The sequence below is a fragment of the Podarcis tiliguerta genome, assembly GCF_965153285.1.
Source record: "Podarcis tiliguerta genome assembly, chromosome: 3".
Lineage (NCBI taxonomy): Eukaryota > Metazoa > Chordata > Lepidosauria > Squamata > Lacertidae > Podarcis > Podarcis tiliguerta.
The window spans coordinates 44665243-44690523 of NC_139536.1; the positions used below are offsets into that span (position 1 = coordinate 44665243).

Here is a 25281-nt window from a genome sequence, read left to right on the forward strand (position 1 = left end):
CAAACAGCCAACCTGCCTACATGCATGACAGACCACAGAATACGGTGTAACTCAGTGCTCAGTCACAACACACTAATGGTAGTGTATTAACCCAACAGGGAGACCATATTTCAAACAACAGGGTGTGCTAGCCCTGTATCTTGTACACTTAGAGATCACAAGGGGGATTTTCAGTGAGGAGAAGAGCACTGTGCACTTCCTGCCAGAGCCCACCCGTGTAGGTTGGTGCTCTCGGTTTATCTGAAATGTGGGTGCCATCACTTGCACAGTCCCTGATGTGCATGTTGTGGAGGTGTTTTCAGGGACACAGTGTGCGTGCCTGACATTTTCCCACCATTTTTGTTTTGTTTTAGCTGGGTCATTTTCTTTTCTCCAGCTGGGCTGAGCACAGCGCAGTGACTCTTCCCCCACCATAGCGCTACCATATCTCTGGCCCCCACATAATGTGGGTATAGGATTGCTGCGTCTGTGCTTCAGACTTTTGTGCTCAACAATTAAGCAGACGTTCCCTCACATTATTGCTTGGATTTTTAGCTTAGTGTGAAGCTGGCCCAGTTAAATTTAAAGTTATCAACCTACCCTACAGTCCCAATCACATCGGTCCAACATGACAGAAGTGAATGAAATGGCAGTACCATGTTGCATTGCACTTCATATATAAGATAACTAAGCAATGCTCTTGTGGGATGAGTTTGTGGGTTTGTGCCAAGAACCTAATTAGAGCTTGAATTGCTTGTCGGAGATAAAAATAGGCCTCACAGCCGAACTTTTGTATGTAATCTTAGCACAAATTAAGCCCAAGACAAAAAGGAGAGTAGGGGGAAGAGGAACATAAATAGGTTGGCATTTGATAGCTATAATTTTATCCTCTCAGAGCAGCTGTATGTTCCATACCAACACAAAGGTAGGCAAATGGAAGGAGGGTCACTGGTGTGATGCAAGGAAGAATCTTTCTTCCTACTATGGTACTCAGTGGCATCTTATAATGCCTTTTGACATTTTTCCTTTCCTTTCCTTTCCTTTCGCTGTGAACAAACTCAATTCAGTGTCCCTAAATCTGAAACATCCAGAACATATATTCAGAAAATATTAAAATTTGAAGCATGGATTCCATCTAACATTTGATAAATGTTTAAGATGCAAGAAACTGCATGAAGACTGCTTGAATAGTTTTTGAAAATGCTCCTCCAGGAAACCCTTTAGTAGGTTTATCTTTTGGGACAGACTACAGTTATTACTCAAGACCTGAACGTGTCTGCTGCTTGGTTGTTTACAGAATATAGTGAATAATAGAGATATAGAAAATGTTTGTTAATTTTTAATAATATTTTTATAAAATGAGATCAATTCTCCACTCTATCAGCCTCATTTTACAATATATTGGATATCACTGTACTGATAAAACAATGACATTCTGTGAGCGTTCTTGGAGGTAAACAAATGCACAGTCAATTCATAAGATGCCATGATCAATGGTTGAGAATTGGAATAATAAATTTCACAAAAATGGCTCGGTTCACAGCTCAATCTAAGCCAAAGGCGGGTAACCTGTGGCTTGCAGGCCAGACTTCGAGCACCAACAGGCAACCCCATTAAGCCCACACTCTTATTGTTGACAATTACAGGAAGGGCAAGATATCCAAGACTGATGAAATCCTTTCCTCTCATAGCCGCTATTGGGAGGTCTGTGCACACATGGTGCTCTCATCATTGGTTTTCTAGGGTGGCCTCTAATGAATCACCCCCCAAAAAGTCAAAACACAGATGTGCAAAAAAAAAAAAAAGAACAAAAAATGCACATGCTGATTTAAGAAAAATAGTAACTGTAATTTAAATGGAAATACAATGCACCTCACCTTAGTGGGGAAGAATGTGACCAGGCGAGCTGTATACCTGCTGTCTAGGTGGTAGTTGTTGATGGGAAACTTCTGGGTTCCTGCTCTCCCTTTTAATGGTGTTTTGTTTTTGTTTTTTACCAGACTTTGGCCAGATAGTCCTTCAAGTACAGGACAGCCCTTTAAATGGAGAACTCTCTCTGTGTAAAGTAGGACACATGGCCACGCCAAGGTATTCACCCATTGTCTTCTAAATTAAGGCTGTTGAGTTTACACATCTTCCATTCATTTGATGGAAATGTTTGCCTTACATAATTACAGCAACAGTAGTTTAGGGGGGGGGGGGACCAGCAGTGCACTCAGTCAAAATCTAATAAACAGGATTGGTTTCTTCTACTAATGTTAGAAACCAAGGTATAACACAAACATGTAACAGAGACCAGTTATATATACAGTAGAGACTATGTAAACACAGATCCATTACAGTAAAAAAAATACTTAGCAATTCTTAAAAATTCAGCATATTATTATGTGAGTAAAAGGAGTAAACACATTGCGGATGAGGTTTCACTCAACATTCAAAGCTAACTTGCCTCATCTGTTGAACTCTTCAACAAATGTTCTTGAAGGCAGCAACTGCGAAAGCTATTCAGAAGAATTTTCAAGAGCTTAACATGTCTGAAAAAGGCTTCAGTCATAGGCATACCTACTTGGAAGTAAGTCCTATTCAATTTAAACGAATTGCTGCTAAGCATGCATGCTTAGGGCTATAGCTCAACATTTTATTTTATATTAAAATAAAATGGTTTAGCCCTTCATTCTTTAAATACAGATCTTGATCTTATGGTTTCTCATTATCTCTGTTCCGATTCACATGTGTAACAAATGATCCCTTTTTCTATTCACACATGTAGCAAATGATTCATTTTTTCTACAGCATACTCTTCACATTTGTAAGTGTCTGACTTTTATCTCTGAATTGGCCCTCTGCCCACCATTGTGTCATCCTATGTAAGATATAAACCAATGCATATTCAAGTGACTGTAATTAATCTGAAAGTTAATTTCTAAGACTATTTCTTTCAATAGTTTACTAATAGATCTCTCATAATTGTTATGATAATATTGTAGAGATAAATGCTTTGTAACAGCCTCTAATACTAGTTCTCAAACTGTCTCTGAAAACATGTTGGAACAAATCTACTAACCACAGGGAATGAGCAATTCCAATTAATGGAATCACTCCAAAAATATTTCAATATATTGCCACATTTGAGATTTAACCACTTTAATTCAAAGAAGCTAAAAGATCTAAAACTACAGAGGCACTACAGTGAACTTGAATAATCTGAAACAAGCTAGAGCTACTGGCTCTTTACAATTCTCTGTGAACTAAATACTGTATGCAATTTATTTTACTTGCAATACAGGATTGTACACCCTAAAGGTGTTGCTTTATTTAAACACAAATTTATATAATGACTATGTTGTTTATAATACTTGCCCAGAATTAATTTATTAAAGCAGAGTATCTAAACAGCACACGATTCCAAATACAAAGCTGTTCCAAACATAAAATGTTCAGAGTTTATTTTCGTTATGCAGGTTAGAACTTGAAAGATCTGGATGACATCTAATACTCAAGAATACAGATGGGGGGCGGGGAAGAGAAACCAACCTTAAGTCAAGGGAATGCAATTGCTGATCATAGCTTTCAGAAGCAACAGCAAAGGGAAGCTGCCACAATTTTCTGTGTCACCCACTCATAGTCCTTTAATTGTAGCAGTAAAACTCACTCTGTATTGACACAAACATAAGGCAAAGAGGACTACATACTCCCACTGTCAGCTCCAGGTTTTGGGAGACCTTCAGCTAGATGCCTTCAGGAACCCCCCTTCAAGTAGTCCCACGTCCTTCTTATTACTGTTGACATTGCCCATTCATTTGTCGTGTCCTGTGGGCCTAATCCACACCCTAAGGAGAGGGTGAGGGGATTAGAGAGTGCTGGTCCATTTCCTCCTTGTTCCTTTCACTGCCAGCTCACCCAGGGCTGCTAGATGGTTAGCAGCAGGATGAGGGGGCTCTGGAGGTTGTCAGGGCCCAAGGAAGCCAACCTTGGGTGCCCCTAGACTGCTTTCTTCAGAAGCATATGCCTTACTTCTGTACAGTTCACATATATCTTTAGAAGTACAAAAATATATCCCCACAGGAATTAGCGGGCTAGGTTAAATAAATGAGGATATTCCAGTTCTGGTATGGTCTGCTTTCTTCTCTCTATGGCTGAGGCAACTATGGTGGGGTGGAACAGGCCCCAGCAGTACAGGTATGGGCCCTTTAAAGAGGAGTCCAGACCCTTTGCCTTCTTCACTTTCATTATTTTCTCCGTGAAAATGGGAATTAATTATAGTTCAGTTTGTTTGAAGGAAGTAACTGTGCAGTCAGCCCAAATAGTGTATTGTGGTTGTCATTCTTCTTTTGCTGCATTGAACTGGTGCATATTTAAAGATCACCTGTGTTGTTGCAAAGGCTAGGTACACAGATACAGTAAACATTTTATGTTGCAAAAATGAATGTGGTTCCTTTCATGAACAAAGGAAAGCTACACATGCACACTTAGCAAACTGAACAGAGTTATGTTACTCTCTCAATTTTCCACCATAGAAGTAATGTGGACTGGACATTTTCTTTCATTTAGTAGTTGTTCTGATAGGTTCCATGCCGTCTCTTTGGCCATTCTTTTTCCACCCACTTCAGCAGCATTTTCTCAATATCAGCTCTTTGATATAATTTACAGAGATCAATCAGCTGCTCCACAGTTCTGTCACTATTCCGTAGCAAAAACTCCAAGGTGGGGCTCTGTGGTTTCTGTTCCAGGAAACACAATTCATCATAGGTCATTCCCCATTTGCTTGCAAAGTTTCTCCAGTTTTTCACTGTAGGGTGGGCGGGATCCAACTTTATCCTCATCATATACAGCAAGTCCTCATCATTGAGCAGGTCACTGATGGTTGGCTGGCGAGACAAACATAAGGAGCAGGTGCCATTTTCTGTACATGACTTCTTCAGAGCTAGAATTACAATTATATTGGAGTTATTACTTAGCTTTGTGACACATAAAACTCAATGGCCTCATTCAGCTGTACTGATCCATGAATTGTAGTTTATCAAACTAGGAATGAGCCACCCTCCTTCCCCTCTCCCCTCCACTGTGCGGATTCAACAAAACTTTATTGGTTTCTTAAGCCAAAGTTTCATGACACCAGAGCCAGGAAACTGAGATTTAAGAGTTCTCTTCAAGATATAGAGCTGTATTCTGGATATAAAGCCATGGCTTATCAAACCCATCTGAATTGGGCCCATACTTGCAATTCTGAAAAATAATATGCTTCACAAACTAGAGTTGACATATCTTGAAGAGCAAATAAGGGTGCCCGCTTGCCTCTTTCCCCAGCTCAAGCTAGCAGTGGCTGCGGTGTGCAGAGCAGCCCAAGCCAACCAAGCCCTCAAAACCCAGACATTTCCTTTAAAATGTAAAAATCTGCCTGGATGGGCATATTGGCCACCCATAAGAGGACATGTCCGGGGTTTCCCAGATATATGGCAATCCTACACAAACTGTTTCTGCAATAAATGAGCATATCTATGGTTTTCTTATGCACTACACAGAGTAGAAAGCATACGGACGCAGAAAGCGGCCGTCTACTGAGATCATTAACCCATCGAGATTGGCATTGTCCATTCTCACTGGTAGTGGCTTCCCAAAATCTCAGACTACTTCTGTAAGATCTTATTAACCAGAGATGGCAGAGGCATCATGTGTGCAACCCATGTGCTCTACTGCTGAGCTCTGACTACCTAAATCCAACAGAGCTGATTATGCTACCATACTACCATGATACCTGATGAAGTGGCCTGGACATGCTGCTAATAAAAGTTGTATCAGAATGGGTTAACCTTCCAACTTCCCCAGTAAAAACAAACAAACAACAGGAGCAGGGGCCTCATGCAAGTTATCTGGACAAACAAGTTCAATATTAATTTTAATTTTCTGCATGTCTCCACCTTACAGGATCACTTTTAAAAGACACCTTGAACAACCACTAAACATTTTGTTAAAGTCTGATCTAAGAAACTATGATATAATAGAGCACAGTTGTGTAAGATAAAAGTGTTTGGTTTGGGGTGTTGTTTTTTTACAATCAATGTAATAAAGATAATTCCCTTTGTTTGCTGGCGGTTCTAAATTCAATCCAGGCACTAAGTTCATTTGGCTAGGGGCACTGCATTACCTGTAGGTGATTCACCAGTACTACTTTGGCTGTCATCATCTTCTTCTGGCTGCAAAAAAAAGTAATGTTGATTTAAAGTCTTGTTCCAGGGAAAGGAACTTTAATTTATCAACCTATGAGGCCCGAATCTGGAGAAATACGTAAGTAGCTATTGCTTTGGGGGGGGGGGGGAAAGATGAGCGGGTGAGATTAACCATTTTGTGCAAGGCTTTAAATGATTTGGACAAACATTTCTTAGCAGTAAGGTTAGGCCAAGAAGGACCCTGGCGATGGCAACAGATCAGCAGCAACTGCTTGTACTATTACGAAAAGGCTATAAACCCAGATGAAGCGGACCCTTTCCCTGTTTATTTTAAGTTTTAAAGATTAGAGCAATGAGGGGCTTTCCCTTGAGATATCTTCAGGAAAATACAGTTGCCTTTTGTATAGCTTCATTCACCCAAGAGTATCACAAAACACTCTGGATCAGATCGTAAGTTGTGCATGCAAATACAGGTAAACTATGTAGTTATATAAGATACTGTAACCAGACACCTTGCCCCCCTACGCTTAACTGCATCAGTAAATCCATTCCAAATAAGCTACATAGATAATGTAAGTGCTACGGCCATGGCAACTATGCACACAATGCCTAATCTGTCTTCTGGGGATAATCAGAATCTGCAGAAGGGGCAGGCAGAATCCCACATATTTTTATCCCAGTTGAAAGTCAGTGTTCCCTGCAGCATTCTCTCTGGTGAAATGTTACATGCTAATGAGAGAGTTGTAGTCATAATCAATGGGCTTCTCCCTCACTGGATTTCTCTTTTCCAGTACCAAATAACTTTTATTTATATTGTCAGATTTGCATAAACCCTAGACACCAGTCAACTAAGGATTTCTCACTGAAATCCTTGGAAATGTTGCTCAGCTGATATCTGTATCCCAGGGCTGGGGCAGGGCAGGGGGGAAATTTACTACAGTCGTACCTCGGAAGTCAAATGGAATACGTTCCAGAAGTCCGTTCGACTTCCAAAATGTTCGGAAACCAAGGTGCAGCTTCCAATTGGCTGCAGGAAGCTCCTGCAGCCAATCGGAAGCCACAGAAGCCATGTTGATTGTCCGGGTTTCAAAGAATGTTTGCAAACCGGAACACTCACTTCCTGGTTTGCAGCGTTCGGGAGCTAAAACGTTCAACTCGTAAGGCGTTTGGGATCCAAAGTATGACTGTACTGCCATTACTGTGGTTTTTCCCAGCTCTCCTAAAGTTTTGGCATAGAACTGTAGAGCTGGAAGGGACCACGAGGGTCATCTAGTCCAAGCCCCTGCAATGCAGGAATCTTCTGCCCAACATGGGACTCAAACCCATGATTAAGAGTCCCATACTTTACTGGCTGAGCTATTAAAAAAAAAAAAAAATCAAGACAGGATACAATAGTGTGTGTTGCTTCTGGTTGCTGAGACGCTGGTGGACATTCTCCAGAACAGAGATAGCAGGAACTGATGGAAACATGACCAGCACTGTAACTTTGTAGGGAGAAATACTGGCAATCGATTTAAGGGGGTGGACAGAGAGAAAAGACAATGCCATGTGTTAAGAGAGCCAGAACTTCAGTGGAGAGTCAGCAATGCAATATCAGTCCTTCTGTTTCCAATGTTCAGGCATGAGTGCTACTGCTCATTGTACCCAAAATGGCAGCACCCGTGCACAAAAGGGAGATGTCAGCAGACTTGGGGAAACTCCCAATGTTTGCAGAAGCTCAAAAAGTATTTAGGAAGAATCCTAAGTAGGGGACCCTGCCCCACCACCCCAAAAGAGCCCAATGGGAACTCAGCATGTCACAGAATACTAACTGACCATTGTAGGTAGGAGAATGGAATAGAATATCCTGGAGGCAGGGCATGGCTGACTTACTGGAACTGGGAACGGCAACCCTGCAACAGTTTGCTGCTGGTCCTAGTTGTAGACTAGAATGCTGTCTGGAGCGTTTAAGAGGATTGTGTCCTGAGGATTGTCTGATAATCCTAGAGGCCTGGAGGCCCTACAGCCATCGGTTCTTTACTAAGGACATAAGGACCACCCTGCTGGATCAGAACAAGGATCCATCTAGTCTAGCAGTATGTTTTCCAACATCAGTCAGATGCCTTTGGAAAGAGCTAGACACTAAATATCAAGTATCTCCCACTGTGACCAAGGAAGGCAACTAGATATCCTGTAGCAGATGAATAAATCCAAGATGAAACTCTAAATGGGTAATCTAATGTGAAAGGGGGTGGCAACACGTAGCAGAGCATAGTGGAATGTACCCCTCTGTTTTCCAAAGTCAAGTGCATCATTGGCTCATTCTGTTCAACCCTGCTGAAAACTATGGCACCCCAAATTAACCTCTTTGTGTTCAGATGGAACTGACCTACCAGAGTCTTTGAATCATATAAACAAGAACACTGTACAGGAAGAATGAAGCTAAAACAGAATAAAATAAGTATACTGTGTGCCAGATTAGCATTTCAGGGCAAACTGCAAAAGCAGGATAAAATATTGCTTTGTTTGGATTTATATTAAAACACCCAATTTTGTATATCTAAGAATTCTCGCTAAACTCCCCTTTTTAGGAAAATGTGCAATAAGACAACAGCATGAGATCCTCCCACTACAGTGTGTGCTGCCATACGTATACAGCCCCCTGTCCTTTGTGGTAGTTTAGCTTTGTGTCTTGTAAGCCAGACAAGCAGGCTGCAGTTCAGTGCCAGAGTGGTAGGTAGGAGCTCAGCTGTTCCTGTCAAGGCATGCCACAAACTCCACCAATTCAATAAAAGATTAATTCACATGCAATTACTTCTAAAACAACTTCAAATACAGTTGTGTCCATTTTGGTGCATGTTAGTCAGTATATGTTTATACTGTAAGAGAAGTAACCAGCTATTAAAACATTGCCATTTAACAAGATCATTTTTATTGCCTATTAATAAATTGCAAGACCAGACAGAACTACAAATTTGCCTTCCATGAGTTGGAAGATGAGAAAAACCAGTACACCCTAAAGGCAAAATGTAGCTTCTGCAAATACACTGAAACATTTGTAAAGGGAAATCAGTTTCACTGCTTTAAAACACACACACACACATACACACTTCAACTGAAGTCAGAAGCCAGTTTAATATGATGTGTTGTTTTGATGAAGACCTTTTGTTCTCTAAGGGTACAATCCTGTATTCAAGTTCAGCCAGCTGAGGGGCTATAGGATTTGGTGGAAGCACTACTGCATTTAAGAATTATTAGCACAAAAAGTACACCAGTGAAACCACACTGAATATGCTAATAGGACATTCTACTGGTGAAAGTACAGGAGCAAAACAGCCAAAATGGGATGTAGTCATGGGGGTGGGGCACAGAGGAGGAGCACACCTGCACCAAATCCTCCAAACCACGACCACATCCCCACGGAGAGCATCAGTCCCAAACCTAACACCAAAAAATGGCCTCTGGTTTACTTCCATGAGAAGTGGGTGAGGTTATGTATTAATGAGTACCTTACCCACGCTGCCATAAAAGAGCCCAGAATAGGGTGTGACCCAGCACCTAAGTGGACCAGTAGCTAGACCTCAGCATCCAGGCTTCATAGTGACATCTAGTGATGCTTTCCTTTGAAGCCTTGATGGTTGGGACTTCAAAGCAAACTGGGGTTTTCAAACAGCCCCTTGCAAACATCTTCTCATGAAGATGTTTACAAAGGAGCTTTCAGACCCCCTTTCCCTCATGCATTTCTTCTTCAAATGAGGTGATTGAAGGCATGCTCCCATCCGCCCATTAACTAAATAATTGGTGGGAGCACACCTCGTCGGATCAAAGGAACAACTGGAAACTTTAAACTTATTGTTCCTTTGAGGACCCAACATTACCCAGCCCATACCTGACATCATATAGGTAAGGCAAAGATAAAGGGCCCCTGGACGGTTAAGTCCAGTCAAAGGCGACTATGGGGTGTGGTGTTCATGTCACCTTTTAGGCTAAGGAAGCTCACAGCTTTCCGGGCCATGTGGCCAGCATGACTAAACTGCTTCTGCTGCAATGGGACACTGTGACGGAAGCCAGAGCGCACAGAAATGCTGTTTACCTTCTCACCACAGTGGTACTTATTCATCTACTTGCACTGGTATGTTTTCGGACTGCTAGGCTGGCAGAAGCTGTGACAGAGTATGTCAGGAGTGAGGCAGATGGGTGTGGCTTTCTGAAAATGGTCTTGTGGGCCAAATGGGAAGGCCTGGAGGACCATGTTTGGTCCACAGGCCAGGAGTTCCCTACCCCTGCTACAGAGCCGCAAACAATGTGGGAGTTTCTTTGAGAGCTGCTTGCTGCCATATGATCCTGACCACCTGTTAAGGTCTTAACTGGAGACCCAAGGTGCCCATGCTTCAAGTATGAGATGGGTGTTGACCTGGGATTGCCTGGAGCTTGAGGGCTTTTCCATGGCTTTGTGTCATCTCTTTTCACTTTTTATCTTTTGAACACCAAACTAAAACAAGACTTCTGTTGAACTAGTAGTAAGCTGTTGGGACACAATAAATGTTAATTAAGCTTTATGTATCAGCGAAACATGCTAGTTTAACAGCTTACCTGTTGTATGAGACCTGAATCAGATGTCAGGCTCCTAATGTTAACAGATGCTATTTCCAACGTCACTTTTTCTGTTTGGTATTCGTCGTCTAAAAAGGCAAATTCTGAAGTGTTAGTCACATTCAGCTCTCACCATCTTTGCTTACTAAAATTCAGCTAGATTATGACGACAATTTATATATCAGGGCAAGAAGCCAGCCGTGCAGTTCCACACATACTAGCAAAACCAGCAATGGCTTGCCAAGAGCTCTACATATTGCAAAAGAGGCAATTTATACCAGGGGGCACAACATCCGGTTCACTGGCTCACCACAACATGGAAGCCATGAATTAAAAACAACAACAACAACAACAACAACATCCCACTCTGTGCATGTGCATTATGAGTGAAGAATCACCACCATTCGTTATGCTAAACACCTCTCCCAAAACATCTGTCTTACTCTTATTGCATTTAAAGTTGCATTTAAATACCCAGTCCCATTTGATTTGAAAGAAAATGCTCTATCAATCTTGTCCGACTTTCACAGGATTTGGCAGGGAACGGGACTTTGTACTATTAATGCACAACTCCAGTCTTGTCGACTCAATTTTAAGATGCCGGGCTTGACGCAATGAGAGACAGAGGAGAAACAGAAGGCACAGGCCACAACTGCGATAGAATAATAAAATGTTCTATGGTGTTGCTGAGGCACAGCACTAATTCTGCAGCAATTAATCCGATGGGCCAGCTAACAGGCACTTTAAACTATATGTAAATCACAGCTGCCAGGGAGCAGGATTGTGCCTCTGCAGGTGGGCAGTTTAACTACCAACAGAAGCTTTCTTCTCAATTCAAACAGGAGCATGGTGGGGACATTTTTTTGGTCTGCACCACTGCATGTCCTGCTGTGGCCACAATCCTGCTCCCCTGCCAACTATTTGCACTAGAAAAAACAAGCATTTTCATTGAATTCATGTACCTAATGTTACACATAGTTTAATGTTACAGCAAAAGTGACACCAATGTTGCAATTCTAATCACATTTACTAGGAAGTAATGAAGCTCTTTGGCATGCATTTAGAATGTGTCAAACCCACCTTTCAGGGCATAACCCTTCCAAGACAGTTTACATGGATTTTCTAAAACAAAATCACATAAAACAAAATTTCCAAACAACCCTCTAATTAATGATAACTTTTATTGGATATCAAATTAAACATTCTTGAATGAGGTCTCTTGACGCCCCAGGCTGTCTGGAGTGGTGGGAGGCCTGGTTGGGACTTGCCTGTATTGTGAGCTGTTAATGCTGCTGTTCCTACCGCAGTTCCAGACTCTCTACTGCTCAATGGGATTCACCTCTGAAGACTTAAGACATGCTTTGCCCTTAAAATATAATGCTGCTCCCTTCTGCTGGTGATGGGGAGAGGGAAAAGAAATTGATGTATGTGTGTTGCAAAAGGCAAACAGGAGCAAGCCATGCATGCATTTTATTTTTTAAAAAAGATGTTCACAACTTCCGGTGGCACAGAAGAAGGCTGGGGCCCGCTGGAGTGAAGAACAGGAGAAAAGGCAGGGCAGGGCATCTAGCAGCAGGGTGACTAGGGGAAAGGTGCAGCCAGATATCATAATAGGCATAACACACTTTACACTGAGACACACTTTTTGCACAAACACGCAAGAGTTTAGGTGGTGCATTGGCAGTGGGGGAGAGCATGGTGAGGAGCTGGGGGTGGGGGGGGGGGACATAGTGATTAGAGCTCCTGGGGTAGGCAACCTAAGGCCCGGGGGCCAGATGCGGGCCAATCGCCTTCTCAATCTGGCCTGTGGATGATCTGGGAATCAGCGTGTTTTTAACATGAGTAGAATGTGTCCTTTTATTTAAAATGCATCTCTGGGTATTTGTGGGGCCTGCCTGGTGTTTTTACATGAGCAGAATGTGTGCTTTTATTTAAAATGCATCTCTGGGTTATTTGTGGGGCATAGGAAATCGTACATTTCCCCCCCAAAATATAGTCAGACCACATGGTCTGAGGGGCAGTGGACCAGCTCACAGCTGAAAAAGGTTGCTGACCCCTGGATTAGAGGGTGGAAGGGAAAGAAAGGGAGGCTAGGAGAGGGGGAGAAAGAGCTTAAGGGCTGGGAGAGCAAGAAATAGCGAGCATAGAGTGGGAGGTGGAAGGAAAGCAAGGGCAGCGATGGGGATGCAGCAGAAATAGCAAGGCTAAGGGGTGGAGCTAGATATTCTAGGTGCTGCAAGAAAGGAAGCCATCTTTCTCCCAAGTGCAGCAAACAAGAAGAGAGGTAATTCCCTGGTCTCTGCTTTAAACCAAGCAACCTGCCTGCTCCTTCTGCTGCTTTCGTCCAAAAGTGATGTGTTGTCTAAGCTCCTCTCAAACATTCCCAGCTCTACTGGGGATGGAAGCTGGGACCTTCTGCATTCAAGGCAGATGCTCCACTGCCGAGCTGCAGTCCATTCCTCTGTGTGAAGGCACTTTCACACACAGATTGAGGGACTGCCAATTTCACTTCCAGCAATATCCCCATAGCTTGCCCTGAGTCCCACTCCCACTCCCAAGTAGCATCTTGGGCAGGACTGCAACGAGAAGGGATAACCTGAATAACCCCATGTGATGTTCCATGTGTGGTCACTTGGTATTCAGACAGTAATTAAGTGTTTTAAAAACAAACTTTTCTACATTGGCTTTAGAGACATTTCAATGTATATTTTCCACATCAAGTGACAACCACACTTATTTTGCATAGTTTAGGAAAGTTTTAGATAATTACAAATATATAGCTACTACAATTTTCTGCACTTACCTTTTGGTAGTGCTGTGTCTTGAACAGGGTACTTGTTTGTCTGTTCAAAAGATGGGGAGACAAAATATACCATCAGATATATTTTGACAAACTTAATGGTTGTTGCCTTGTAAAACTGTCTTTTTCCATTCCTCTATATCAGGCCTACCAAACAGGAGTGTGAACTGCCATGTATGGCAGCTTGCTAGGTACTCCACAATCCTCCTGTTTCTGCAGTCCAAGACAGGAAGGAACACGGAAGAAACAAATGGAGCTTTGTTAAACCCTTTAGTGGGCTTCAGAAGCTAGGAAGCTGTCTTACACCGAGTCAGACAATTGGTCCATATAGCTCAGTATTGTCTGGCAGTGGCTCTCCAGGGCTTTAGACAAAAGGGGGCTTGGCTTGGACCTTCTGAATGCAAGGCAGATGTTCTACCACTGACCCACCCCTCTTTTCCCCATGGTGGTGGTCTGAAAGCTTCAATAACAGATATAGAAATTGCAGAATCACTGATGTCATGGGGCTGTCACTGAAAACAGCATTTTTCTCTCCTTTTGATACTTGTAATGCAACTTGCCCCATACCTTGACTTAATTATTCTAAGTGTTTCCTTCCCTGTCCCATTTCACAACATATGAGAAGGTATCATACATAGGCAGGTAACAGAATTAGTTGAATTATGCATTGGGGTGGGAGAAGGGAGGATCTCAGTGGCCTGGTTCACATGTCACAGTAAGCCAAACTGTGGCTTCTGAGAACCATGTGAATGTGCAGGTTCCCCAAACGCAGGAATAAGGTTAAAGTCTGTCCTCCTTAACCATGACCGGTAACCGTAGATCAGACCTCAGTTATGGTTCAAGGTTTAAAAGGAGAGACCTTAAGCACAGTATCAGGTCCAGATTACACACCTTGGCTTAGCTGCCATGCTTCACTGTGCTGAAAGTGGGTATGAACAGCAACTTCAAACATCCAGATCCAACAACGTTCCCATAGCCCCAGTAAGCTATAATATGTGAACTGGGCTTATGTGTGGTTGTTGGTTTTGGTGGCAGCCCCCTATATTTTAGAATGTCTGGTTCTATTCTGAATTCATCCATTGCATAGTTGGTACAGAAACATTTCACCAAATGTCCTGCAATACCAGAGATTTATGAACCTGTTCTGACAGCATTAAAAACTATAAACTGGTAACCAACATTTACAATAATTGAATAAACGATTACATTTCATTACAATACATTCAGGAAATTACATACTTCTTCTGAGGATAAAGTGCTAGGGTCTGTATCTTCTACTGGCTCTTTCATTGCCTGATCTGCTGGAAGCAAATAAAGGAAAGTTTTAATTTGTGTTTCTCAACATCTCCAGTCTAATTTAATTGCCTCCATTGTATATATAGGCAAGTGTTAGTTTGTAATACAAAGGAATGTTTCACATTCTGGTTTTAAAATGGTTATTCTAGCAGAATAAATCATCATAAAATCATATGCACTAACATTTTTCTATAACTTACCGTATTTTTCACCCTATAGGACGCACCGGCCCATAGGACACACCTAGTTTTCAGGGGGGGGGGGACAAGGAAAAAAATATGATCCCCCCCCCACAGCTCTGGGAGCAGCGGACAGGCTGCACGCAGCCTGTGCGCTATTCCAAGACCTTCTTCCTGCTTTTGTGGGAGGTGGTGGAATTCGCCAACCTCCCGCAAAATCCCACAGGAGCCGCGCGCGACTTCTGCGGGCTTTTCAACCAGGAGGGAGAAGGGACTGAAACGGCCAGTCAGTCCCTTCTCCCTCCTTGGGGAAAAGCCCCCAAGAGCGGTGCACTCTTTAAAGTCTGCGCGACTCCTATGGGCTTTTCTACAAGGTGGGGGAATTCCCCCACCTCCTAGAAAAGCCAGCAGAAGCCGCGCAGCCCCTTTAAAGGACGCACGGCTTTTGCCTGCTTTTGCGGGACGTGGGGCAATTCTCCCGCAAAAGCCCACAGGAGGGAGAAGGGACAGACTCCGCCAGTCAGTCCCTTCTCCCTCCTTGGGGAAAAGCCTGCTTTCCCCCACCGCCAGCCTCAAAGCCGGGTTGGGTAGCGGGAAGGCGTCACGCGCCTTCCCGCTGCCCCCCATCCTCTGGGGCTGGCGATGGGGAAAGTGTTGCTTTCCCCCACCGCCAGCCTCAAAGAGCAGACTCTTCTGACTTCAGCGGAAGCAACGCGAAGCCTCTGGAGCGCAGGCTTCGGAGGCTTCGCATTGCTATCGCTGAAGCCAAGGAGCCTGCATTCGCCCCATAAGACGCACACACATTTCCCCTTCATTTTTGGAGGGGGAAAAGTGCATCTTATTGGGCGAAAAATACGGTGATGAAAAACTATCATCTGCCACAAGCAGTTTTCACCAAGAGTAACACAAGTGCATTTTAGATGGAATATACCGTACCTATTCTGATGAACCATGTTTACCATGTTTGTCAGATGAGAAAGATGACATGTGCCTGCACACTTCCTCCTTGCACCTCCCATTCTCTTCTCTTTTTTAAAAAAACACAGTTTCCTGTGACATCTGAACTGCCAAACTTAGTTTATGATATTTATTATATCATTTTGAATCATCTATGCATTTTTTGTGTTGTCATTTTTATTTATCAGCTAAGCAATCTTATATTCTAGTTAAACCAAGAGTGTGAACAAGCCACTGCTATGCCATCAATAGGGCCAGGGTGCAGCCAGAAGGGAACAACAGACCACATTCTATCTAGGGTAGTTCCAGACCACAGGCTGAATTTTCAAACAAACAGGTCATTGGCAACGGTTTAAAAAACAACAACAAAACATGCTATTTCCCCCAGAAAAGGTAAACCTGGATTAAATGGGGAGGGGGGATATGGGCTGCAATTTTAATGACAACATGTGACTATTGCAAAATACCTGCATGCATGAGGAGCACCAATCTCATTTGCCACTATCAGAAAAGCTGCAGCTCAAAGGAAGGTGCAGAAAGAAGAGTAAGGAGGGGTGGCTGGAAAGAAAGTCTCCCCCTCCCAGTTCCTGGCCATCAAATTTCTTGGGCCTGTCACTTTCTCTCAGCCTGCCTCAAAGGATTGTTATGATGACAAAAGATTATATGTACTGTACTTTCCTGTGAGGACTGTACTGTGTGCCTTGTTTGCTATTTAAATTGGATCCAAGACCAGGCCTAAGTGCCAAGACAAGTAAGAAAGAGTCAGGCATTATTTTGGCAAACAGCCCAATCCTGTGCATATGAACTTCAAATGAAGTCCCCTGAGGTTTGAGATGTCTTATTCCCGAATAGACTATCTGGAACACCAGAATCCGTAGAAGTGGATTTCTGCTGTATGTTGCGATTTAGTTTCTGTTCATTAGCAACATCCCTTTGTACTGTATAACCGTTTTGAAGTTGAAGCAATTGAGAGCTTGGATCAAAGAAATTCCATGCTCATCATCCTATCAAACTAATTATAAAGTTCTGAAAGCCAGCCTGAAAAAGATAAGCAAGAATAGATAAGTATCTCTCAAAGCTAGAAGTATTGGATATTTTTCCAGTCCTCAGTTCACCTCTAATTTCCTGGTGCACTACTAAGCTTAAATATGGCTCCAGCTCAGCGGTATTAAAACAAGCAGCGGAGCAAGAATTATCTTTACTCTGATACTTTCAGATGCGGTTCTCAAACAGGGGAAGAAGCATCCAGGAGGTGGGCTGTTCTGAATGGTCGGGTTGCACTCCTGGAAGAAGCAGGTTTTGTAGCTTGAGTGTGACTTTAGTAGCTTGGAGTACTCAGGTCCTATTTCCAGCTCTGCTTGGTTCCCCAGCTTCTGGCCTCTTCTGGACACAGATGACTAGGCCACAGTACTCCATGTTGTGTTAACTTCTAGATTGGATTTCTGCAATGCAATCTATGTGGGGCTGCCCTTGAGGATGACTCCAAAACTTCAGCTATTGGCTGTGGTTTCCATTCAAACTCATATAAGCCCTGTTCTAAAACAGCTGTGTTGGTTGCCAGTCTGTTTACAGAATTAATGAAAGGTGCCCTAAACAAGTTAGGCCCCAGGTATCTGAAAGACTGCCCTTCCCTACAAACCCTTTTGAGTGTTTGAATCAGAGCCCTTTTGGTAGCTTCACTGCCCTTAATGGGTTTTGTTATTTTTGTGTGTTTTTTTGCAGGGCGGGTATCTGCAGTAGCCCTTAAATTGTAAAATTCCCACCGCAGAGCATGCCTCTGGCACCTTCTGAAGAGATTTTGGCAAACGCTGGACACACCGCTTTTACGCCTTATGTTGTCCAACAGCATATTCTTAAAATAAAGTTCCCCGCTAAAAAAAAAAAGTGTGTGTGTGCTGGTCACTTGTGCCTCAAGTGTGTGACCTGTACAACTGCATTCTCTTTCTCACTTAACTTGAAAAGCGTTTATAAACTAAATTACGCTCGGGACAGGTAGAAATTTGTTCTTGCTGAAGGATATAGGGAGCAATTCTCAAAAGTTACAGGATAAGGCAATTTTTTGCAACAATTTTGTGCACTTCAGAGGGATGCTGCAGGGCTTAATTTCGTTCGTGCATGAGTGAATGATTCATCAAGTCCTTTGAGGGTGAGGTGCTACAGAAAGGGCTTTTTAAGAATCGCTCCCGGTGCACGCAAAGTACAGGAGGAAGGAAAGCCTCGGACACACGCTCTCTTTCTCTCCACGCAGCACTGCGCGTGCAATGATTTTCTGCAATGGGTTTGCGGGAGTCGGGGCTACCAAGACCCAGGATCGCGCCTGTCGGCGATCTGCGGCATGAATAAGACCAAAGTGAGGCCAGAGGCGGAGAAGGGCTCGAGCTATGGCTGCCTCCGCCTCTCGCCTCTGAGCTGCAAGCGGAGTGGCTTCGCAGCGGGGCGAGGGGAGGAGGATCAGTGTCCACCCAGCGAGTCCGCCCTCCGGCCCGCCCCAGCGGCCACTCCAGGATCCCGCCTCCCTTCCCCTGCCCAGCCCAGCCCCACTTCTCGGCGGCAGAGCCCGCAGGCTCCCGGCCACAAAAGACGCCCAGCCCCTCGCCTTTCCCACCAGACGCAGCAGGCAGATCCCAAAGCAGGCGCCCTTTACCTTCGGGCAGAGGAGGGTCCCCGGGAGAAGCCATTGGGGAAGGGGAGGGAGAAGCTCCAGGGGAACGTGGGCCCTTGCGACCGGGCAACCCCCTCGATCCAGGCTCCTTCCCCACTTCCTGGTCTGGTGCTGATCGAAGCCCTCGCTGGCTTCCTCGCTCTCCCTGCTGCTGTACGCGAGGAGTCTCCGAAGGGAGCGGAAGCTGCAGGTAAAAGCCCAAACTTAGCAGGGGAAGAGCCATGTGCGGGGCGGGGGGAGAGGTGCTCTCCCCACCCCCAAGCTGCGCTTCATGCTAAACAGTCCTCTCTCCGGATTCACCTTCGTCTGTCTTTCTTTTTTTTCCTTTTAAAAAGCACCTCCTGGCTAGATGGGGATGCGGATTATAATAATAACTTTGGGGAAAGTGTGTTGCACCTTAAGAACTGAGACGCCTCCGCATCCGCCGAGAGAGGCAGCGGGAGGAGTCATCAATTAACTTTAAATCTCCGCTTGAGGAAACATGTTGATGCCTTAGTAGTAAACTTTACTTCCATAAACTACTCCGCTAATGAGGAACAACCCCAGATGTGATATTAGCACATAGAAAGGTAGTACCGATTTCCGTAAAGATGGCATCACGGTTTTTTTAGTTATTTGAAGCTGGGGGGGGGGGGGTCAAAGGGTTCCATAAGCACCCTATTAGGGTACACAAAGATTGACCAACTTGCATTTATTTTTGCCACAAAATATTTTGGCTACAAGCACATGAGTGGTCAGATTTTTCAAGTCAGTTATATTAGAAAATGGGTTCTTTAATTCTACTCCAGTGACCCCGGGGCAGTAACTGGTAGGAAACCAAAGTGTGGGTGAGTGTTTTGTAGGCACTGTCACTTTCCTGTGACTGCTTTTTATGTTATCCAGGATCATTGCTATGCAAGTCTTGCCTTTCTTTCTTGCTACCCCACTCATTATAATGAAGTGTTATTGTAAAACCCAAGTTCCTATCAGGAGTTTTACACGGAATAGTTGAGGACTGAACTTGAATGTTATGCTTTGAAGTTCCCTTCCAGTCCCCCTAACTATTCTTTATTCTTCTCCCTCAGAATTTGCCTTACACTTAAATGGAAATGGAAGATTCTGACTGTATTTCATTAGATGAAGAGATTTTCACAAAGAAAAACTTTTTCATCTTGGGGAGGATAACCTTGATGATAGTTTACTAAATTATGATTTTTCAGGCCCTCCCTTGACAGCAGGAAAGTTTGAAGAATTGCAAACAAAGGATGGTAGTTTACTGGCCAGCCAAGATGCAGCCCCTGATGTTTAAGCAAAAGCTGAGGAGGCATCAGACCCACTGCTAATGAAAGAGTTTGTCCCTCTGACTCCTGTCCCAGGGATTCAGGGAAGTGTTCTGCATCACAACTCTCCCATTCACTGTTTATTTACATTGCATTTACACCCCACCTTTTTCCTCCAAGGAGCTTAAGTTACTGTACATGGTGCTGCCTCATTTCATCCCTGCAACAACCCTGTGAGGTAGGTTAGGCTGAGAGGCAGCAACAGGCTCAAGGGTACACAATGATCTTGAACCCTGGTCTTCCAAATCCTAGTCTGACATTCTAACCACTACACCACATTGCCTCTCCTAATCTCACAGTTGTTAAGTAGAATGATGCTATGATTCCAGTTCAGTGTTGAAGGCTCAGAAGATAAAGCCAAAAGAGAACTCCCGCATCATTTCAGGGGAGTTTTTACATTTAGCTGATGCTGAAATGATGACAATATGTTGTTGGCATCCATCTGTCTCAAGAGACAATGGAGTGGGTCAAGTCAAACTGATGTGTTAGCAGCACTGGAGTGACTTCCCAGGGTTGCAAGCCTTGGCAGTGTTTATGGAAGGTCTTTGGGATAAGACAGGCTTCCTCAACCTTGGCCCTCCAGATGTTTTGAGACTACAATCCCCATCATCCCTGACCACTGGTCCTGCTAGCTAGGGATCATGGGAGTTGTAGGCCAAAAACATCTGGAGGGCCGAGGCTGAGGAAGCCTGGGATAAGACCTCCCTCTTGGCCTTGCTGATGTGGTCCAAAGGAAAACAGAGCAATACATTTGGCACTAGCTTGGCTGCAGGAGTTGCTAGAAGGGGGCGTGCAAGGCTCCATCCAACCATATTAGGGACTCCAGATTTGTGTAGGGTTTACTCCTTAGCCTTTTCGTCACCCAAAGATATCCCATACAGACCATATACAAACCAATTAACCTAACATCTACTGATAAAACACATATATTTCTAAGCCCTAACTTGAATCCTCCTAAAACTTCCAGCAATGCAAACTAGTTAAAAGCTTAGTATTTAATTTTTTTGGTCATATAGCAATCTAATCCAAAATTGCCTTATAGCTAACAAGTGCTTTATAGCTAACAACCCAAGCAGGAATCTAGGAAACTGCCTTCTGTAGGCTCTTAGGAGAAGCTGCAGAACATGAATCCAGTGTATAGGATCCAGAATGGTACCAATGGGAAATAAGTTCATGTAAAAATAGGGGGAAATGTTTTCAATTGGAATAATAAAGTCTGAGCTTCACAAGGGAATAAACAGAATAAACCAAAATTAAAAGGATTTTTGGAAGGAACAAAATGATATAAAAACTGTATATAGTCAAAACCATGCATGCACCAGACATCTAGATCCCAAAAGACTAGCTCACAATAAATTGCTAAAGTAGCTTCTAAAGCTGGAGGAAGGACATGCTCAAAACAAGAAACCCCTTCTCTCCGAAAGAAGGCAAAAAGGCAAGCTGGGCTCCAAAGACCTCAACAAGCAAAAAAGTATTAGAAAACAAAAATAAAATCAAGCAATGTGAGCTCTAGCACTGAGGTAATCTCTTTTTGATCCCTCTGCACCTCTTCATTTTCCTGTCTTCTGGTTCACTCTTTTCTTACTAAAATTCATTTCTGTATTAGTAAATGACATCAGGAGAAAACTCCTGTAGAACAAGTGTTTTGTTTTTATTTAATTGTTTGGTTGGACTAACACATTCTTGAACCTTACTGGGGTACAAGGAACCTCATGAAGACCATTCAAAACTGCCAACAAGTCGTCTTCATCCTGGGGCATGATCTCAGCTTGACTAAAGCCTTGCCAGCCTAGTGCTGCTGGCTGTGGGGAGTAGCACGCCTTATATCTTCTTTGTGATCTCAGCTTGTCTAAAGCATTGCCAAGCTTTCCATTTCTCATGATCCAGCAGGGTCCAGGCAGACACAGACATTTCTGCCTTTAAAGCAAACGTTCAGGCATGCTTAAACGATGAGCCAGAGTCTTCTTGACCAAGGTTTACTTCAATTCCATTCCACAGCTTCTGAAATTATCGCCTTCACCAGACACGTAGATGGGCCCACTAAACTGAGAAGAGCAACAATATTCAATACATTTGCAGCCAGCATAGATGACCAAGCAACTCTTGGGTGCAACTGTGTAGCAAATTATGTGCTAAAATGATCATCAGTATCTGCTTGTAGGTTTGCAGCCTCTGAACATCTAGAGGGCCACAGCTTCCCAATTCATTGGTCTGGGCTGCCTCTTCTAGTTCCCTGTTACCTTCCAGATACAATTCAGTATCTTGCCTTCCGCATTAAAAAGCCGCTTGTGTCTTGGTACTACCATAAACATTAAGATCAACTATCAGCATCTTATTGTTTGTATCATCCTGTACTAATGGTATGCTCTTGGTGGTTGCCCCATATTTGTAGAACTACTGTTCCGTAGTAGAGATCTGTCAAAATCTGAGCTTTTCTGAATGTTCCCTGGAATAACTATTTTGGCTGGTATTCTAGATGCCAGAGTTAATATAGCAAATGACTAGTTTAATTTACTTTAATAAAAAAATACACCCACTTGAAACAACACAATTTTGTTCTAAGACATGGTGTTTGTATATTTGATTTTTATTACATGTATTTATTTTATTTTGGAAAAGGTGGGCTAAAAATGAACTGGAATGATCCAGTCAGTGTTAAAAATAAAAAATCCTATTGATTTTGATGGAAGAGTTTAAGCACATGTTTAAGCATTCCCCACTGGAATAACTGTGATGAAGAACTGCATCACTCTGATCCTGCTCTAATTAAGCAAATTGTTTTTGCTTGCCTTTAACCTTCACTATAGAGACTTCTACTGTTTGAATGTTCCCAACCCTCTGGCCAGGCATCGTCTGCATAGGATGCATGGTTGGGTGAGCTTTCCTTCTGAAAATTTCTTTCTGTTCATATTTCTTAGGATCCAAGACATAGACTCCTTCTTCAATGAATGGTCAATCCTGTTTGGCTGATGGTGCAACTCTAAGCATGTATACTCAGAAGTTCAATGGGACTTATTCCCATGAAACTATGGACAGGACTGCAGCCTAAATGAATTTGTTTGAAAGATCAATTTAGAAAAAACAACCTTATTGTACAATGATATAAAGAGACCTTTGTATCATTGTGCAATGACATTGTTTGCCCTTGGCCTCAGGGCTTGATGGATGACAAGTAAAAGGGATAAATAAACGACAGATTCCTATCACAAATCCTACATTTTATAAATTTCTTGATGTTCCCTTAGAACCACCAAGCTGCTTATAATATCCACTTGATGTTTGATCCTTATAATATCCACTTGATGTTTGAAGTACATATCCATAAAACACAGACTTTCATGATCAAATCCTTCAGGGTTTAACCAGAAATAAGTTGGCTCTACATTCAGTTCATTTAGAATGATGACTTGTGCCTACTGAGCTGTGAAAACTTGATTTAGAAAAATCACATGCTAGAGGCCTCTTGGGACTCAACCATTTCTGAATACACATAGGGAATGATGCCACTGGGAATAATTACCCCTCAAAAAATAAAATATATCTCTGCCCCCAAAAGCCAACTTCTCTGAAGCTGTCAGTTGCTCAAGAAATCTTGTATTTCTGGCAGCCCCCGTTTTTGATGTTGGCGTTCTGTGTCTTGTGGCTTTCACTACAGCTTATTGTTGATAATGAGTTTATGTTTCAAAATGACAATTCTTAGGCAATAATTTAATACACCCACCTGTAAGTTTCTGTTGACTATCCAGAACAGAAATCTGAGGTATACATTTGACTCCCAAGGTGACCCATCTGCTGAACAGGTATTTCTGGAGGGACAGGAAAGTACCTTGAGTAGCTGAAGAGACATGGTAAAACTGTTTAATAAAAATGAGCAAAATAATTAAAGATGAAGGAAACCCCAGTCAGTATGCAGAAGACAAAGCAATTGACAGCAAGAAGAACATAAGAGCCCTGCCGGATCAGATGTAGGCCAACACACAGCCTCTGAACCTGGATGTAGGATATAATTACCTAACTAGTAGCTAGTCATAGCCTTAGCATCCATAAATTTGTCTAATCTGCCTTTTAAAATGGAAATGTAGATAACAACCACTACAGATTGTGGCACTGAATTTCTGAGAATGTGTTCTGTGAAGAAGTACAGTCTGATGTTCTCTGAAAAATTAATGAACCTTACCTATAATTCCAGATGCACTAAATACTTACATGAGCATTTTCTCAGGTACCAGTTATGACTGAAATGACATATAGAATCATGTTGATTTGTTACTATGCATCACATTCCCCCCCCCCCCATTGTTCATACTAGTTATTAAATGTGGTTTATACGCTGGCCACAAATGGCCTCTTTCAGAAGATACCCCAGTTTCCAGATAGATTCAGTGTACTGTACTTGATAGTCAAACAGTCCTGCATAGTATAAATATACCACAAAACTAATAATAAAGCAATTCCCCCACCTCTGCCTGCCCATAGGTTCCTTTTACAGCTGTTCAGAAAAAGAAACAGTGCCCTCTGGTGATTCCCACCCTAATAATCTTGCTGCCAAATATAAAATGTAAATGGGAACAATTTACTTTGCTCTCAAAATGTCCCTTTCATGATTGACTATTAAAAATAAAATTGATCGAGCCACTATTAACACTATGTGATTTTGTTTCTTTTCTATATAGCATTTTGTATTGTTAATAATAATAGTAAGGGAGGTAATTAAGATAATTAAAAGAAAAAAGAACAATTCCAAAGAATTCCTAAACTCAACTATAGCTTTGTGAGAACTCTATTTAAAATGTATGTGGTTTTCTAAAAAACAATTGAGTAAACTCAAATAAAAATTAAGCCCCATTTGTTCTAATGGGAGAAAGTTAAGCACCTGCTTTACTTTCTTACTGAAATGACACCAAAAAATGCAGGTTGCTTTGATGACCCACCCGAAAAAGAAATGGAAAGGTTACACCAGATAATATCTTTATTAGGGCCAACTAAAATGTCACTTTAAGGCTTGGTCACTGCAGTGTGACCTTTTAGTTGGATAGTCTACTGTTCCTGACCTCAGTAAAAGTTTTAAAATGGTTACTTTGGCTAGATTGCGCCTACTGTGGAAAGGAAAAGGAGTATTGTAGGACTAAAAAAACATTTTCAAATATAGCATATTGGCAGCCACAAACCCGCCCTACGTTTCAAAACACCAAACTGGCAAAAATGCATGTAATTTTCAGCTCCTAGTCATCTATATAGATCACAGTGACTATAAACGCTGCCTCAAAAATAGCATTCAAAATATTAACTGTCACTTGCTACTATGTTAATTAACAAGTCAACAAAACCAGCAATTAGAGGGCAGAATTCT

General features: G+C 42.6%; 1 protein-coding gene and 1 long non-coding RNA gene across 4 annotated transcripts; one reads left to right on the top strand and one right to left on the bottom strand.

Moving 5' to 3' along the window:
• Window positions 1-3399: 3399 nt before the first annotated feature.
• On the bottom strand, window positions 3400-24166 carry EDARADD (EDAR associated via death domain). 3 transcript variants are annotated; one of them, XM_083432299.1, is made up of 8 exons: window positions 24138-24166; window positions 23653-23737; window positions 18595-18796; window positions 14758-14819; window positions 13522-13561; window positions 10719-10807; window positions 6125-6173; window positions 3400-4903 (listed from the first exon to the last, which is right to left on the bottom strand). In XM_083432299.1, the coding sequence occupies exons 1-8, from the start codon at window positions 24143-24145 to the stop codon at window positions 4527-4529; spliced, it is 912 nt and encodes a 303-aa protein (XP_083288425.1). In that variant the 5' UTR covers window positions 24146-24166; the 3' UTR covers window positions 3400-4526. The 3 variants fall into 3 exon arrangements, with proteins under 3 accessions (XP_083288425.1, XP_083288424.1, XP_083288423.1); XM_083432298.1 differs by lacking the exon at window positions 24138-24166 and having other exon boundaries at window positions 14758-14816; window positions 23653-24117; XM_083432297.1 differs by lacking the exon at window positions 24138-24166 and having other exon boundaries at window positions 23653-24117.
• On the top strand, window positions 18699-23141 carry LOC310673700. The gene is made up of 2 exons (XR_014509198.1): window positions 18699-18802; window positions 19677-23141. It is a non-coding gene; the product is annotated as an uncharacterized lncRNA (long non-coding RNA).
• Window positions 24167-25281: the final 1115 nt, after the last annotated feature.